This window comes from Salvia hispanica, chromosome 3, assembly GCF_029641045.1.
Source record: "Salvia hispanica isolate PSC_SH4W2 chromosome 3, Shi_PSC_v1, whole genome shotgun sequence".
NCBI classification, from domain to species: domain Eukaryota; kingdom Viridiplantae; phylum Streptophyta; class Magnoliopsida; order Lamiales; family Lamiaceae; genus Salvia; species Salvia hispanica.
Window position 1 is genome coordinate 22,573,385 of NC_142694.1, and position 14,823 is coordinate 22,588,207.

General features: G+C 37.6%; 2 protein-coding genes across 3 annotated transcripts; both read left to right on the forward strand.

Moving 5' to 3' along the window:
- The first annotated feature begins 313 nt into the window (after positions 1-313).
- LOC125213172 (G-type lectin S-receptor-like serine/threonine-protein kinase At4g27290) lies at positions 314-3,523 on the forward strand. 2 transcript variants are annotated; one of them, XM_048113564.2, is made up of 7 exons: positions 314-1,649; positions 1,722-1,880; positions 1,955-2,085; positions 2,169-2,379; positions 2,453-2,690; positions 2,764-2,914; positions 2,988-3,523. In XM_048113564.2, exons 1-7 carry the CDS (start codon positions 356-358, stop codon positions 3,291-3,293), a joined length of 2,490 nt encoding a protein of 829 aa, XP_047969521.1. In that variant the 5' UTR covers positions 314-355; the 3' UTR covers positions 3,294-3,523. The 2 variants fall into 2 exon arrangements, with proteins under 2 accessions (XP_047969521.1, XP_047969520.1); XM_048113563.2 differs by having other exon boundaries at positions 315-1,649; positions 1,949-2,085.
- Positions 3,524-8,084: 4,561 nt separating this feature from the next.
- LOC125213175 (alpha-1,2-mannosyltransferase ALG9-like) lies at positions 8,085-14,467 on the forward strand. Its single transcript, XM_048113570.2, has 10 exons — positions 8,085-8,422; positions 8,847-8,934; positions 9,025-9,184; positions 9,644-9,861; positions 10,013-10,308; positions 11,846-11,960; positions 12,062-12,200; positions 13,493-13,689; positions 13,793-13,882; positions 13,962-14,467. The coding sequence occupies exons 1-10, from the start codon at positions 8,166-8,168 to the stop codon at positions 14,094-14,096; spliced, it is 1,695 nt and encodes a 564-aa protein (XP_047969527.1). The 5' UTR covers positions 8,085-8,165; the 3' UTR covers positions 14,097-14,467.
- Positions 14,468-14,823: the final 356 nt, after the last annotated feature.

Here is a 14,823-nt window from a genome sequence, read left to right on the forward strand (position 1 = left end):
TCTTTCTTTATCTGCTATTTACAAATTTCTCCATTTATTGAGGATATGATTTGGTTATTATTGCTTTAATATACAGTACCACATTGTGTAGTGGATAAAATTTGGACTTTGAAGGAAGTTTCTTGACATTAAATAGAAAAAGTTGAGCACTCCATTGCACAAGCGAATGTTAAGGATCAAAATAAGTGTAATACTTAATAAATTGATGAAGTTTGACTTTCATTGATACAGCGAAAATTACATTTGGGTCGGCCGCCATTGTGGGAAAATAAATAAGTTTAGCATCAATTTGAACGACGACTTGATTTCGTTTATTTTTGACCGGAATTAGGTTGATGATGCCATATCATATCTGATGTCAAAGTTGAAGACATCAGCTGCAGGCATGGACAAATTCCGAAACCAATTTTTACTCATTTATTTTCTGCTAATCCGTTCTACTGCAACTGCAAGCGACACCATAACCACCTCTGCAAGAATCACTGATGGAGAAACACTCGTTTCTGCAAACGGAGTATTCGAGCTCGGTTTCTTCAACCTCAACAATTCCACCAATCGCTACGTTGGAATCTGGTACAGCAAAATAAGCGTTCCCACATATGTGTGGGTCGCAAACAGAGAGTCTCCGCTCACAGACAGATTTGGCGTGTTAACGGTGACGGCGCCCGGCGTCCTTGCTATTCTTAACAGAACTAACAGCACCGTCTGGTCGTCGGCGCTTACGACTCCAGCCCCAAATCCAATCGCGCAATTGCTCGACTCCGGGAATCTCATCGTCAAAGATGCAAACGATGATAGATTTACGTGGCAGAGCTTCGATTACCCCTGCGATACCTTGTTGTCCGGAATCCGCCTGGGGTGGAACTACGTCACCGGCGTCGAGACCTACATTTCGTCGTGGAAGAGCGACGATGATCCCGCGAAAGGCGAGTATTCGTCGCACGTGGACCCCACCGGATACCCGCAGATGTTATTGAAGAAGGGAGATATCATCCAGTACAGGATCGGGCCGTGGAACGGGCTCTATTGGAGCGGGGCCCCCGACACGAGCAACGACCCGACCTACTACTTGTCGCTGCAGATTTTCCCCAACGAGGTGCGTTATACAGAGGGCATCATCGGGGACTCGGTCTTATCGATGTCGAGGCTGAATCCCAACGGTGAGGGAGTGCGCTCCACGTGGAACAATCGGACAAATTCGTGGGCATCTTACACCAACTTGCCGGTGGACAACTGCGACAATTACGCGCGGTGCGGTCCACACGGCAGCTGCAATGCGGGTACCTCTCCGTCGTGCGGATGTCTTGACAGGTTTGTGCCGAGGGATCCGGAGAGCTGGGGGCGTGCGGACTGGTCGGATGGGTGCGTGAGGAGGATTGCGTTGAGCTGTGCTGGGGATAAGTTTTTGAAGTACTCTGCCATCAAGCTGCCTGATACTCGCAACACTACTTACAATGTGGAGAGGAGGAGCCTTGCGGAGTGCCAGTTGGATTGCTTGAGGGACTGTTCGTGTGTGGCGTATACTCAGCTCAATATCAGTGGAGACGGGAGTGGTTGCTTGTACTACCATGGCGACTTGATCGATATCAGAGCTATGGCTTCGTCCGGCCAGGATCTTTATATTAGAATGGCTGCTTCTGAGCCTGGTGGTAAGTAAGAAGCTTCTGATCAACAAGATGTGAGATAGATTAGTTTTGATGATTGGTTTTATTTGATTGAAGATGTGTCGAGCACGAGCAGCAATGGCGGAAATAGAGGGAGAACAAGAACTATAGTTATAGCAAGTACTACGTCGGTAGTGGTGATGGTTTTTGTGTGCCTAATCTTCGTTTATGTTTATGGCCGGAGGAGAAAGAATGATACAAGTATGAACGATGAAGGTATGTATAGTTATGTGTTTAAGTTGTGTAGATTCTGTGTGATTGAATTTGATGTTGATGTTGTGCAGTTGTAGGGCTGTTCAATGCAACTCATGTGAAAGAAGGGGAGCTGCCGTTCTTTAGCTTGCCTACGGTCATGAAAGCTACTGATAATTTTTCAAACAAGAACAAGCTTGGTGAGGGCGGATTTGGACCTGTTTATAGGGTAAAAGATGCTACTATTTCTTTGCAATTTCAAGTTATTTGTATGGCATAGTTGGCATTTCACATTTTCAAAATGGTGTTCAGGGCATGTTGGAAGACGGGCAAGAAATTGCTGTGAAACGCTTGTCAAAGACGTCGAGCCAAGGAGTGAACGAGCTGAGAAATGAAGTGATGCTGATAGCCAAACTTCAGCATCGTAATCTAGTGAGGACTCTGGGATTTTGCGCTCAAGGAGAGGAGTACATGTTGATCTACGAATACATGCCTAATCATAGCCTCGACTTAACGTTATTTGGTGACAAACTTTTTCCTAACTCTAAATATAAACTCACTTTGGCTCTCTTCTAATCATACATATGTTTGGACAGACAAAGAAAAGAGTAGGCTCCTTGACTGGCAAAAGCGCTTCGATATCATCAACGGAATTGCTAAAGGGCTACTATATCTTCATCAAGATTCGAGGCTGAGAATCATCCACCGCGACCTCAAAGCTAGCAACATATTGCTTGATGCTGATATGATTCCCAAGATATCTGACTTTGGATTAGCTAGGAGCTTCGGAGGAAACCAAACAGAAGCTCAGACGCGCAGAGTTGTTGGAACATAGTAAGAAAATCAAGTTTAAATAAATCTGATTTTACTAAACATATGTATCCTAACATGAATTACTCTTTCACAGCGGCTACATGTCTCCAGAATACGCTATAGACGGGTTGTTTTCAGTCAAATCCGATGTTTTCAGTTTCGGTGTTCTGGTGCTGGAGCTTGTTAGCGGCCACAGAAACAGAGGTTTCCTCCTTAAAGACCATAATCTCAACCTTCTTGGACATGTAAGCAGTACTCTTCACTTTTTCTTATTCTTTTAAGTGATTGATCATCTGAAGCAACTGAAACTGTGTGCAGGCGTGGAGTCTTTACAAGGAAGATAGTTTGAGAAAACTAGTTGATCCTTGTCTGGATGAGGCGTTCGACTTGGGACAAGTGGAACGTGCGATCCATGTGGGGCTGCTGTGCGTGCAGAATAGCCCAGACGACAGGCCAAACATGTCGTCTGTGGTGTTCATGCTGGGGAATGAAGTGACGCTGCCACAGGCGAAGCAGCCAGGTTTCTTCACGGAGAGGGACATTTCTATCGATCACAGCTCCAACAGCTCCAATCCGACAGCTTCGCATAATCAACTTACAATCACTTGGACACAAGGCAGATAGGAGTCAAAACTGTTTTTGTACATTGTGTTAATTATTTGGTGTTCTGTAACTAAGAAAGAGAGAGAGATAAAAAATTATATACAGCCATTTATTTGAAATTTTTCATGCTAGGCATCTTAGTTGGTGTCCTGAGATGTTCCAAACAAACAAAGTTTGAAGAATGATGAACATTCAGTTTCTGTTGTGTATAATAAAGTATTGATTGGCATATGAATATAACATTATTTTGATTTCATTATGACATGTCTGTGGTTTCTCGATTTGTGGGTGGTTCAAGAGGTTAATTAGTTCAATTTCGTAACTCAATTTGTGAGTGCACTTCGCAACGAAAAAGGATGTTTTGAGGTGAAGAAAGAAGCTTTGTAGATTACTGAATGATGACGATTATAATGCGAATCAATAAAACGAGAATCTCCAGCTGCGTGTGTGGTCCCTCTTGCGAGCACTATCAGGATCCTCCTCCACTTCGACAGCGCTCTCGGTCTTATCCTGAGGCTGAGCCACCTCTTGAGCTTGGCACCATCAGTTGGTTGGTTCAATCACCTTTGTAGCTGATGCACTCTTGTCTCTTTTGTCACGCAGCGCATTGGATTTTGATTTTTCTTCTTTTTCTAATAATATATGGTGAATTTTGGTGTAATTTGGCCTATAAATTTAAGCATCTATGATCAGCTGAAGAGTAGAGAAGAACAAGGAGCTTTCATCATTAAATGTGTTCCTTTAGAAGTATTATGTCTGAAATCTTACTAGTAACTGGTAAATGATCTAAATCTGTTGAATTAGTTTAGATTATCTGAAATGGAAGAAGATCCTTTGTTAGTCAAGCCAGTGATGTCATTGTGCAAATTTCATTGCACCAAGGAATCTTCTGTCTTACTTATCTTTTTGCAGAGGAAATAGATGAATACATTGTCCACCAAGTGGACCTCATTGCATACACACAGATATTTGATTCATGGGGTGCCCAATTACCACCTCATATGTGGTCTAATAAGCCTTATATCGATGAGGTGACTTGCATTTTTGTGTTTAATAATTTTGGGCGTTTAATGTCTGATAAGTTTATTCTAGGAGTACTTCATAACAAAAGGATAGCGGTGTAGTTTAGTTTTGCAGTGGCTTAACATTTTCATTATTAGTGATTAAAGCTTTTGTTGGTACTCGGTACTCCTATTTGGTAGTATTTCTAAACACCACACTCCTCTTCCTCTTGTCCTATATATAAATGGAAAATTGTGGATTCTTAAATGGCTGATGGGAGGAAACTGTACAAGGAAATGTGGATCCTATTTTCTCCAAACCCAATAAAATTAAAAGCCTCGTTATTGACGAACTAAAACGTAAATCTACCTACGAGAAATTGAAAACAGAACAGCAAGCAAACATCAGCAGATAATCTAACTCAGAGATCAACTAATCTACACTAACATGCAAGGACGGAGCCAGAAATTCCATACAGATGGGGCAAAAGTATATATAAAGATATTTTAAGAAGTAGAGAAGGGGCATATATAGAGGATATTTCAAAAACATTTAAAAATTAATGATCAAAATAGTATAAATAATTTTTTTCAGCTGGGCAATTGCCCCTTGTGATCCTCATATGGATCCGTCCCTGCTAACATGCATCGCAAACTCCATTCAAACTCAGATCTAAGCTTGAACAACTAAATTATGCAGATATAACTTTGAATCAGAATTGAGCTAAAACTAAACGAAAGCAATGAAAGCAAAAAACATCAGATCCAAAATATCGTGCATTAAAAACTTCATTTCATAAACGATCTTTAACAAACACAACTAAAGCAGAATCCAAAACAAAGATTTAAAGATCGATTAACAAACGGAAAGATAACTAGAGTAGCAACTAGGAGAAAAACATTAAAACAACTGAGTTATGGAAAAGATGAACTAAAAACAGAGTAGAAATTGTTTTGACCCCTCGGGGTGTAAGGAAAACACAAACTACGATGACTTCTTGACAGATCTAGGTCTCTCCTTCCTTGACGAGGAAGAAGAGAGGAAAGTAGGGGTAGAACGATGACTCCAACTGCTACGAACTTGCTTACTCCATGCTACGAATGTAAAGTATGAAAATGAGGTGACTAAAGATGATGATGGTGTCGAACTCTCTCTTGTGTACACTCTCTCTACTATTTATAGGATGACATTGGGCTCAAATCCATAGGGTAAGCCCATCATGTCTTGACATTAATGCCCTTGATGTTTCTTCTCTCTCCTATGACTCATCATCTCTTGTGGTGAACTCCACTTGATCAACTTGTTGTCTAAGCAGGCTTCATTACTTGTCCGCAACTGACCAACTTATCTTCGATTCTGATCATTTTTCGCTTCTTTCCGAGTGATCAAGTTGTTCCTACACTTTGCCGCTTCAACACTTTATAGCCCCTACACACTCAAATTCACCACTTTTTCTCACATTATCAACTATGTTAGTGTAATAAGCCCCTATAAAACCATGCTTGTAACGAGTCTTATCAAGCTCATCATTAAATACTACTCCCTCCGTCCCACTTTAGGAGTCCCGATTTATTATTTTTAAGTATCCCACTTTAGGAGTCCTGATTAGAATATTCTATAAATGATAATATGCCCAACAATCCACTAACCTTTTTTCACTCACATTTTATTATAAAATAATACTCCATCCGTCCCACAATAATTGTCATTCTTTTCCATTTAGGTCCGTCCCACAATAATCGTCACACTTTATTTTTACCATAAATGGTTAGTAGGTCTCACATTCCACTAACTTTTTCAACCAACTCTTCTTTACTTTTCTTAAAACTAGTGCCCACAATAAGAGTGACAATTATTGTGGGACAGAGGGAGTACTATATAAAAGTAGGATCAACATTTCACTATTTTTTCCATCACTTTTTCTTTATATTTGTTAAAATTTGTGCCGAACTCAAATGAAACTCTTAAAGTGAGACAGAAGGAGTAATAATAATGTATATCCCACTATCCATCAATATTGCTTTTCTATCATTGTTTGCTCTCTATTACTTTTTAAATTATACTCGTTTCATTCCATAAAAATATGAACAATAAATATAGCACAAGAATTAAGATAAAATTGATAAAGTAAGAGGGAAGTGGATCCTCCAATGTGGATTAATCACATCAGAGGGTGCTGTGGAGTGAAACACGGTCGTTTTAACGCAAATATGAAATTCCTACTTTTACTTCTTTCTATCCTTTAAATATTTTATTCACTTCGGTGCTATAGTATTTTATTCCTTTTTCTCTTATTATTTTTTTCTTTCGCCTTTTTTGGTTTTTCTTTCTTTCATTGATTAATAATTAGCTAGCGATTTTCTTATAGATAACAGTGCTACTATTTTATTTTTCTATTTGTAAAGTATAGCGTAACTCATTATTTTTGTATTTACATATAACTTATTCTATACAGTACATAAGTTCAAAATTTATCAAATCTTGCAAAATATTTAAATAGTTCTATCACATCGTATTAAACTCGTGTGATTGATCTTGCAAAATTTATAAATTATTTAATATAATTATTAATAGAACTATACTTTAAAAAACATAAATTATAACGGTCTATGTAAGTTATCAAAACTATCAATTGAACTTTATATAATACAATATTGAAAAAATATGGTATTCCTCCCGTACTATAATAAATATCACACTTTTTTTTTCTAATTTATCCCACAAAAAATATTACATTCTTATTTTGGAAAATCGTATCCAACCACCAAACACTAAGCAGCACAGGTGTGCTTGCAAATTTCTGACAACATTGCAAGCACATTTTTGAGCAAAAATTAAAATAACTGAGCATTTTCCGAGCACATCTACATAGCCACAAAATATGTAAAATGATGAATATAACAAAGCAATTTCCAAGTACCATCAATGGTGCTCGGAAGCAAATCCGGCGTGAATAGTGCGGTAGAAAGAAGTAAAACAAATCAAATTTATTTGGAATAAGTACTGTCGTTTTTATATTTTTATGAGTTCTATTAGATAATTACACTATATGAAATAATTTATGTGCTTAGAAAATAATAATGAGTTATATTTCATTACCATATACTCCCTCCGTTCCACTTAAAATGAAATATTTGGAAATCAGGAGAGATTTTATGTAGTGTTATTTTATGAGTTAATGAAGGTTGAGTAAAGTAAGAGAAATGAAAAAATAGAGAGAAAGTTGTTTCCATTTTAACAAACGTTTCATTTTTAATGGGACAGCCAAAAAAAGGAAAACGTTTCATTTTAAATGGACAGAGAGAGTATTTCTCAGAAAATTAAAATAGCAGCACGCTTATCGATAAGAAAATCGGTCGGTTATAGTCAGTGTTTTGAACATATAAAGCCCTCAGGAGGTTGGGCTGTTTTGAACCGGATGAACCGACCGGTTCGACCGGGGCTTGATTTTCAGCAGTTATTTCAAAAATTTGAGTTCAATCGAATTCGAGCCATAGAATTCGTGTATGCAAGTCCAACTCCATTACCTCTCCACCATTTCAATTATTGTGACATAATAATAATTTTATTTATTCTTAAAATCAATAAATAAATTTTCACTTTCCAAAAATGCAAACACATATTTTTATGAAACGAACAATGGAAAATACACATATTTTTATGAAATAGAGATGGTAAATTAATTTCTGAATAATACATACTTTTACGAAACAATGAAAATAGGAGTAGTATACTTCGAGGAAAAAAAAACAAGGGAAAAAGAAAAGGGAGTACTAGTAAACTTTATTACTGGGTACCAACCCGAGCGGTTTAAAGTGAAAGACCCGGAGGCGGAGCTGACTGACATTACCGAAAGCACAAGCAAAAAACAGAGGGAAAAAGCATCACTACATGGCTCTAACGACGAGGCAGCGGCGCTCCTCGCCGCCCGATCTCCAGACCCCTTCTCCCTACTCCAAGGTGGACAAACCGGATAAGCCAGCCGCCGACCAGAGGCTCGGGTGGTTCCTGCCGCTGGTGTCACTGGCAGTGCTGCGCTACATGAGCGCCTCATCCAACATTATTCACGACTGCGACGAGGTCTTCAATTATTGGGAGCCTCTCCATTTCCTACTCTACAACACCGGATTCCAAACCTGGGAATACAGGTCACCGCCCATTTTTATTTTTTGTTTTCAATTCGTTGATCGCTTAGGTTTTCTTTTGCGGCGATTGATTCACTGATCTGTTCGTCTGTTGTTGTGTTTTTTCCTTTCTACCGTTCCTTAGTTGTGAATTGCCTTGAAGGAGATGGAAATATCATTAACATTGACATGTTCTGTTCCATAATTGCTCAAGGATATACGCCATGTCTATAACTGCAACGTCGAATCTCTTTATTATCATACTTAATTTTATCTTTTGTGATTACAGATATTTAAGACTTTTCACTCTCTGTGCTATTGTTAGAGTCAGTGACCGTCTGTTAAAATGTGTTCCTTGGAAGTGTACAAAACTAATCAAAATTTGTTCTGATAAAGAGTGTCATGTTTTACAATTTGATTCCAACATCCTTTATGCATCCTTCTGCAGCTCCCAGTTTGCGTTGAGGTCATACTTGTACATTATTTTCCACAAATTGGTCGGTTTGCCTGCTTCTTGGTGGTTTGGAGAAGAAAAAGTAAGATGTCTCTTCATAATCCCTTCCTTTTTTTATGCTGAACCCCACTTTTTTCTACTCATAGTGACTCTTTTTAATCTAAAAACTCAGGTGAGAGTCTTTTATGCAGTTAGGATTTTTCTTGGTATTCTCTCTGTAATTGCGGATGCTGCCCTTGTTGTGGCCCTTTCTAGAAAGTATGGGAAACGTCTCGCTTCGTATACACTGGCAATGCTATGCTTGGCCAGCGGTTGTTTTTTTGCTAGCACTAGTAAGTGCAATTAATATGACCTGGTCCTTACTCTTCATTATACGCATTTTTGAAGTTTCCACTTCTGACTTAAAAAAAGAAGAGGGTCGATAATGGATATCCATTTACTCCCAAAAATTAGACTCCCTCCGTCCTTCAAAAATAGCAACTATTTCCGTTTTGGTCTGTCCCTTAAAATTATGCACTTTCTATTTTAGGAAGCTTTTTTTTTCTCTCTAATGAGTTGGGGCCCATTCTCCACTAACAATACTTCAATCACTTTTTCTTCTATCTCTCTCTTACTTTACCAATCGTGCATTAAAACCCGTGTTGCTTCAAAAGTTGCTATTTTTAAAGGACGGAAGGAGTAATTGTTTAGATACCACTTTTGACTTATTAACCTAAACAATGCATGTAGCATTGAGGCCTGAATTCTCATCAAATTCTCACATCAACTCATGATTACTGCTGCACATACAGGTTTCCTTCCAAGTTCATTCTCTATGTATGCGATGTCTCTATCATCAGCACTTTATCTCTTCGAGAAGCCCGCAGCTGCAGTTTTAAGTGCGGCCACTGGAGTTATTCTTGGTTGGCCATTCTCAGTCCTAGCATTTCTGCCACTTACAATTTTCTCCCTCAAGAAAAGGTTTTATCATGCATTTCTGTCTGGTGTCATCACTTCTCTTTTTCTAGTGGTGAGTGTAATTTTCCGACAAATTAAACATGTCTAACCAAATTCGTGCTCCACTCTTCATACACCTATTATAAACATTGTCATCTCTTCCAATTTTCTAATTCTTCCATTATTTGATATGGTCTTTACACACGTCCCTTCAAATTCTACAGGCACTATCGGTTGTTGTTGACCAATATTACTATGGAAAGTGGACATCATCCATTCTCAATCTATTGATATATAATGTTTTAGGTGGTGGAGAGAGCCATTTATATGGTACTGAAGGGCCATTGTTTTACCTGAAGAATGGGTTCAATAGCTTCAACTTTTGTTTCATCCTTGCGCTTCTCTTCATTGCGATCCTTCCCATTGTAAAGAAAAAATATGCTCCGGAGTTGTTAGTCATCATCTCACCTGTCTATATCTGGCTAGCTTTTATGTCTTTGCAGCCGCACAAGGAAGAGAGGTAAAAATGAAATTCTTCTTTGACTCAAGTCTTGAACTTTTTAAATTTTCTCAATGTATCCTCTTTGGGTTTGGCTTCTTTTGTACAATCTTTATCCTTAATCTATGCACTTTTTGTCTCTAAAGGTGTTGCATGACTAAGTCTTCTCTTCCTAGTAGAAACACTAATACTCTATCCCACCTCAAGTGAGGCGCTACTTTGGGCATAGGATTTAATTAAAATGTATTTTTAGTGACTAGTGAGTTAAGTGGATAGAATAAAGTAAGAGAGTGAATATAGTAGAGAGGTGAAGAGAGAATAAAGTAGGAAATATAATAAAGTAGGGAGTGTGAAAGTGTTGGTTTTTTCCAAAAAGGGAAATGACTCACTTTTGGTGGGACGGATAAAAAAATAATATAAATCACTTGAGGTGGGACGGAGGGATATATTTTTGTTGTGGATCATTGCTATTTCTTAAATTGGAAAACGCCTAAATACTGCCAAACTTCCTTTTATCTGATTGTCTCCTTATCTTAACGTAAACATTTATATGAAATTCTATGTGTATCCAACTCCTAAACTTCTAAAGCAAAATGGGCAAAGACTCTCTCAGGTTTGTGGATATCTTGTTAGCAGACACTGTATATGATTCGAAGTGAAAGGCGGCTCGTCCGTTTACTCTCGATAAGATATTTGCAATAGAAGTGTAACGTACAGTAGGCATGGTAACCTTACAGAATTCAATGAGAATGAAAAAAGTATTCAAAACTTTTTCCAACAAGGAAAGTCTTGGCCACATTATCGTTCTCTAATAATATACTTTGATGCTCTTTTCCAGGCCTACCATATATGTTCTCTTCACACATGGAATTCCAAAAGATAATACTATAATGATAATAACTTAATAGAAGTAATAATTATTGTATTAGAAAGTAACTGATGCCCATGGAGTAACCTCTGCTCACTTCTTCGTGATCTTCTAACTACCACTTTCCATGATTATCCACTCCACTAGTTCAAGAAAATCGATGCATTCATATCAGTATATAATTGGAAAAATAATTCTCCCTCCGTCCCAATATAGATTTCATACTTGGGTGATGACGCAAGATTTTAGGAGATTTTGTTTTGTGTGTTGAGTGGAGTGAAAATGCTCACTTCTTCGTGATCTTCTAACTACCACTTTCCATGATTATCCACTCCACTAGTTCAAGAAAATCGATGCGTTCATATCAGTATATAATTGAAAAAATAATTCTCCCTCCGTCCCAATATAGATTTCATACTTGGGTGATGACGCAAGATTTTAGGAGATTTTGTTTTGTGTGTTGAGTGGAGTGAAAACATATTTGTATATATAAATGTGATTTTTTCCAAAATAAAGAAATGTGACATTTTTTGTTGGACAAACTAAAAAGGTTAAGTGAGACATCTACCTTGGGACGGAGGGAGTAATTTTTATGATTGCTCTAGTATCTTTTCATCAAATCAGAGAGGTAAAATGTACTTAGCTAGTGTACACTGAATATAGATGACAATGGTGGTTGATGTTTTGCAGATTCCTTTATCCGATATACCCTCTTAGTTGTGTTTCTGCTTCAGCTGTCATTGAGAGCCTTCCTGATTTATTTCGGGATAAGTACAATCCTAATGATCCTTCTCTTCTTGTTACGGTGTGGCTTCTTTCTTCAGAAAACAATCTTCTTATTATTATGATTTGGCTCGGTTGGAGCAGAATCAACTGATTGAACTTAATCTTGATGTGGTTTTACAGATTGCAAAAGCAGTGAGGCCTTTGGTTCTTGGACTCATTTTATGTGCCTCTCATTCTAGGACATTTTCCTTAATCAATGGTTATTCAGCTCCTGTGGAGATTTACAAACATTTGGAACACTATGATGATGTTGGGGAAGGTAGGTACCTCCTTTTACATTCCCTTGGTTTAATCATAGTTTATAGCTACTTTCCCGCTCTCAGTGTATATATAGCCTCAATTTTGATTTAGTTTATTTTCTAGGCTGGACTTGGAAAAAAAAATTCTATTATAGTCTAATTTAGATTTATTTTTTTATAGCATGGACTTTGAGTAAAGTTTCAACTTTCAATTGTAGTCCGCACTTTGAGAAATTGTTTGATTATAGCCGGTAGCAACAATATTGTCAAAGTTTGTTGCATATTTTCAGTCTTTTTATAAAATTCCTTCGTTGATGCTTGAACTTTGTCGACTGTGACAATTCGATCTTTTTGATGTACTGATACTCAACAACTTAGGTTCAGTATTGGACACATTTTGGTGAAACTGTGACAATAGTCGTTCTTCGCTCTTTTCCAGTAAAATTTGTCCTCATTGCTCAACGTTGTCGATTTGTCTTGTAACTGTAGGCAAAGCCCATACATCAATTAAATGAATCTTGCTTTTAAACAATAGGAAATGAGCCACAAACTTGACATTGTTGCTGACTATAATTTAACAACCTCTCAAAGTTTGGGCTATAATTGAAATCTCAGAATTCAGGCTATAAAATAAGCTAAATCAAAGTTGAGGTTGTAATGAACTTTTTTCAGTGTTTAGGCTATAAACTATAACTAACTCTTTACTCTATCCAGCCATCATTAGTTCCCTTCTATTTTAAAAAATCATTAGTGTATCCGAACTGTGGGCCTGGATTGCTATACTTTTGGCCTTAGCCTTTTTAGGCCGATAGTTTACTAAAAAAGAAAAATGAGCTCTTAGGGTTCTAACCCTTGACATAATCTTTTTTTATAAAATGTTATCTTTCTGTCAAATGCTATTTGCTTTATAAATCTTAAAGCTGGACTCAGTTAGTGTTAGTATTTTTCTAATATGATAGTAATATAGCCCGAGAGTTTTATAAATGTGGCTTGCAATTTGGCAACTGTAGACTAAAGACGGCGTATTTAAAGCTAACACCCCTGCTTCTTTTGTACGGGGTACCACATTAGTATACATAGTGAGGATTCTCAGCATAACCCATAGATTATAACCCTATTAGGCATTGACAAGATTTACAAATATGCACACTTGCATTCTCTGTTATATCCTGGATATTCTTTGATATAATCTAGCTGTGTTTGTGCAGTATCTCTTAAAAATGTTATTCAAATATTCCAGGATCTTTCTTTGGTGTTGTGTGTATTTTGTTTACACTTTTCTCACTTTGCCAAAGTTTTGTACGTATTATAGGTTCAGTCCTGTGTGTTGGAAGTGAATGGCACAGATTCCCATCATCTTTTTTTGTCCCTGAGTACATCAGAGAAGTGAGATGGATAGACGATGGATTCCGAGGTCTTCTCCCTCTTCCGTTCAACGTTACCTTGGGTGGCACATCTGCTGCTCCACCCTATTTTAACAACAAGAACCAGGCAACAGATCAACAATATGTAACTCATTCTTCCTGTTTACTAAAAAAATTGAGAATATATATTTTTTCCTAGGATCAATGACTTAACTTTTCTCCATTTCTTTCTTCTAATAACAATGCAGCTCCAAGATATTGCCAAATGCACTTTCCTTGTAGAGCTGCATCTCGAAAGACCTTACATTCCTCGTGGGAGTGACTTGAATACATGGGAGGTCTGAACTCTCGCTCTCTCTTACACACACACGTGCACAAAAACATTATCAGTTATCTCATTGATTGTTTTATTCACAGGTAATGGCAGCAATGCATTACATGGATCGCGAAATGTCACCTCCCAAGTACCGTTCATTCTTTATTCCATATCTCTGGCAGCAGAATAACGTGTTCGGTTTGTACAAACTACTGAAGAGAATATCAAAATCGTAGCCACATAAGCGAATTCTCCCAAGTCATTGTAACACTATAGTGATGAGCAGATCAGCTAGTGTGATCCAAGCTAATTTCCTTTTGACAGCTTATAACTGCTGTCGTCATTGTCTGTCAATCATCATCTATTTCCCTCTAGAGTGCTGGCAATTCCATCGGTTTTGTGAACTGTAGATTTGGTGTTGGTCTTGTAGCTTTGGTTCATGAGGATGGTTCCATGGTTTTACTCCTACACTAGTTGTGGTTATGGAGCTTTCTTTTTCTACAGGAAATTCCTTGATTACACACATCAAGCATCTGTTATTTTTTAAGAATGTTTGCCTACGTTGTAGGAGATGATCATATGGTATAAGAATACATTACTTTGATAACAGTATGGTATTTGATCTATATGCACCCAGTAATTTTCCCTTCATTGATTCTAAGATAGTTCAATTTTATAGCTATCTACCCTGGTTATTTAGCATTTAATTACTTTAATTTGAAATAAATTGGGAACTGTTTCATCAAATAAAATGTGAAAAAGTCTAGTATCTAATTCCAACACCATAAAATGTTTTATTTAACAGCATGATGTATCCACTCCATAAACAAGAGAAGTGAGAGTTTTTTTGTTTGGTAAAATGGCAAACTCTAATCTTGGCAACATGTTTCCTCGGTTTTCGATTAAGAAGGCGATGTTTAATGCATCTGTTGTCATGTTTACTTCATCACGGGCCTTTCGAAG

What these genes read in the sequence shown, in the direction of transcription:
- LOC125213172 (XM_048113563.2), top strand. Translation starts at nt 356, where the DNA reads ATGTCAAAGTTGAAGACATCAGCTGCAGGCATGGACAAATTCCGAAAC. An exon ending in TACAAGTATGAACGATGAAG is followed by an intron (nt 1,881 to 1,948) that starts GTATGTATAGTT and finishes GATGTTGTGCAG; the next exon opens with TTGTAGGGCTGTTCAATGCA. An exon ending in CGCAGAGTTGTTGGAACATA is followed by an intron (nt 2,691 to 2,763) that starts GTAAGAAAATCA and finishes ACTCTTTCACAG; the next exon opens with CGGCTACATGTCTCCAGAAT.
- LOC125213175 (XM_048113570.2), top strand. Translation starts at nt 8,166, where the DNA reads ATGGCTCTAACGACGAGGCAGCGGCGCTCCTCGCCGCCCGATCTCCAG. An exon ending in GGTGGTTTGGAGAAGAAAAA is followed by an intron (nt 8,935 to 9,024) that starts GTAAGATGTCTC and finishes CTAAAAACTCAG; the next exon opens with GTGAGAGTCTTTTATGCAGT. An exon ending in ATCCTTCTCTTCTTGTTACG is followed by an intron (nt 11,961 to 12,061) that starts GTGTGGCTTCTT and finishes GTGGTTTTACAG; the next exon opens with ATTGCAAAAGCAGTGAGGCC.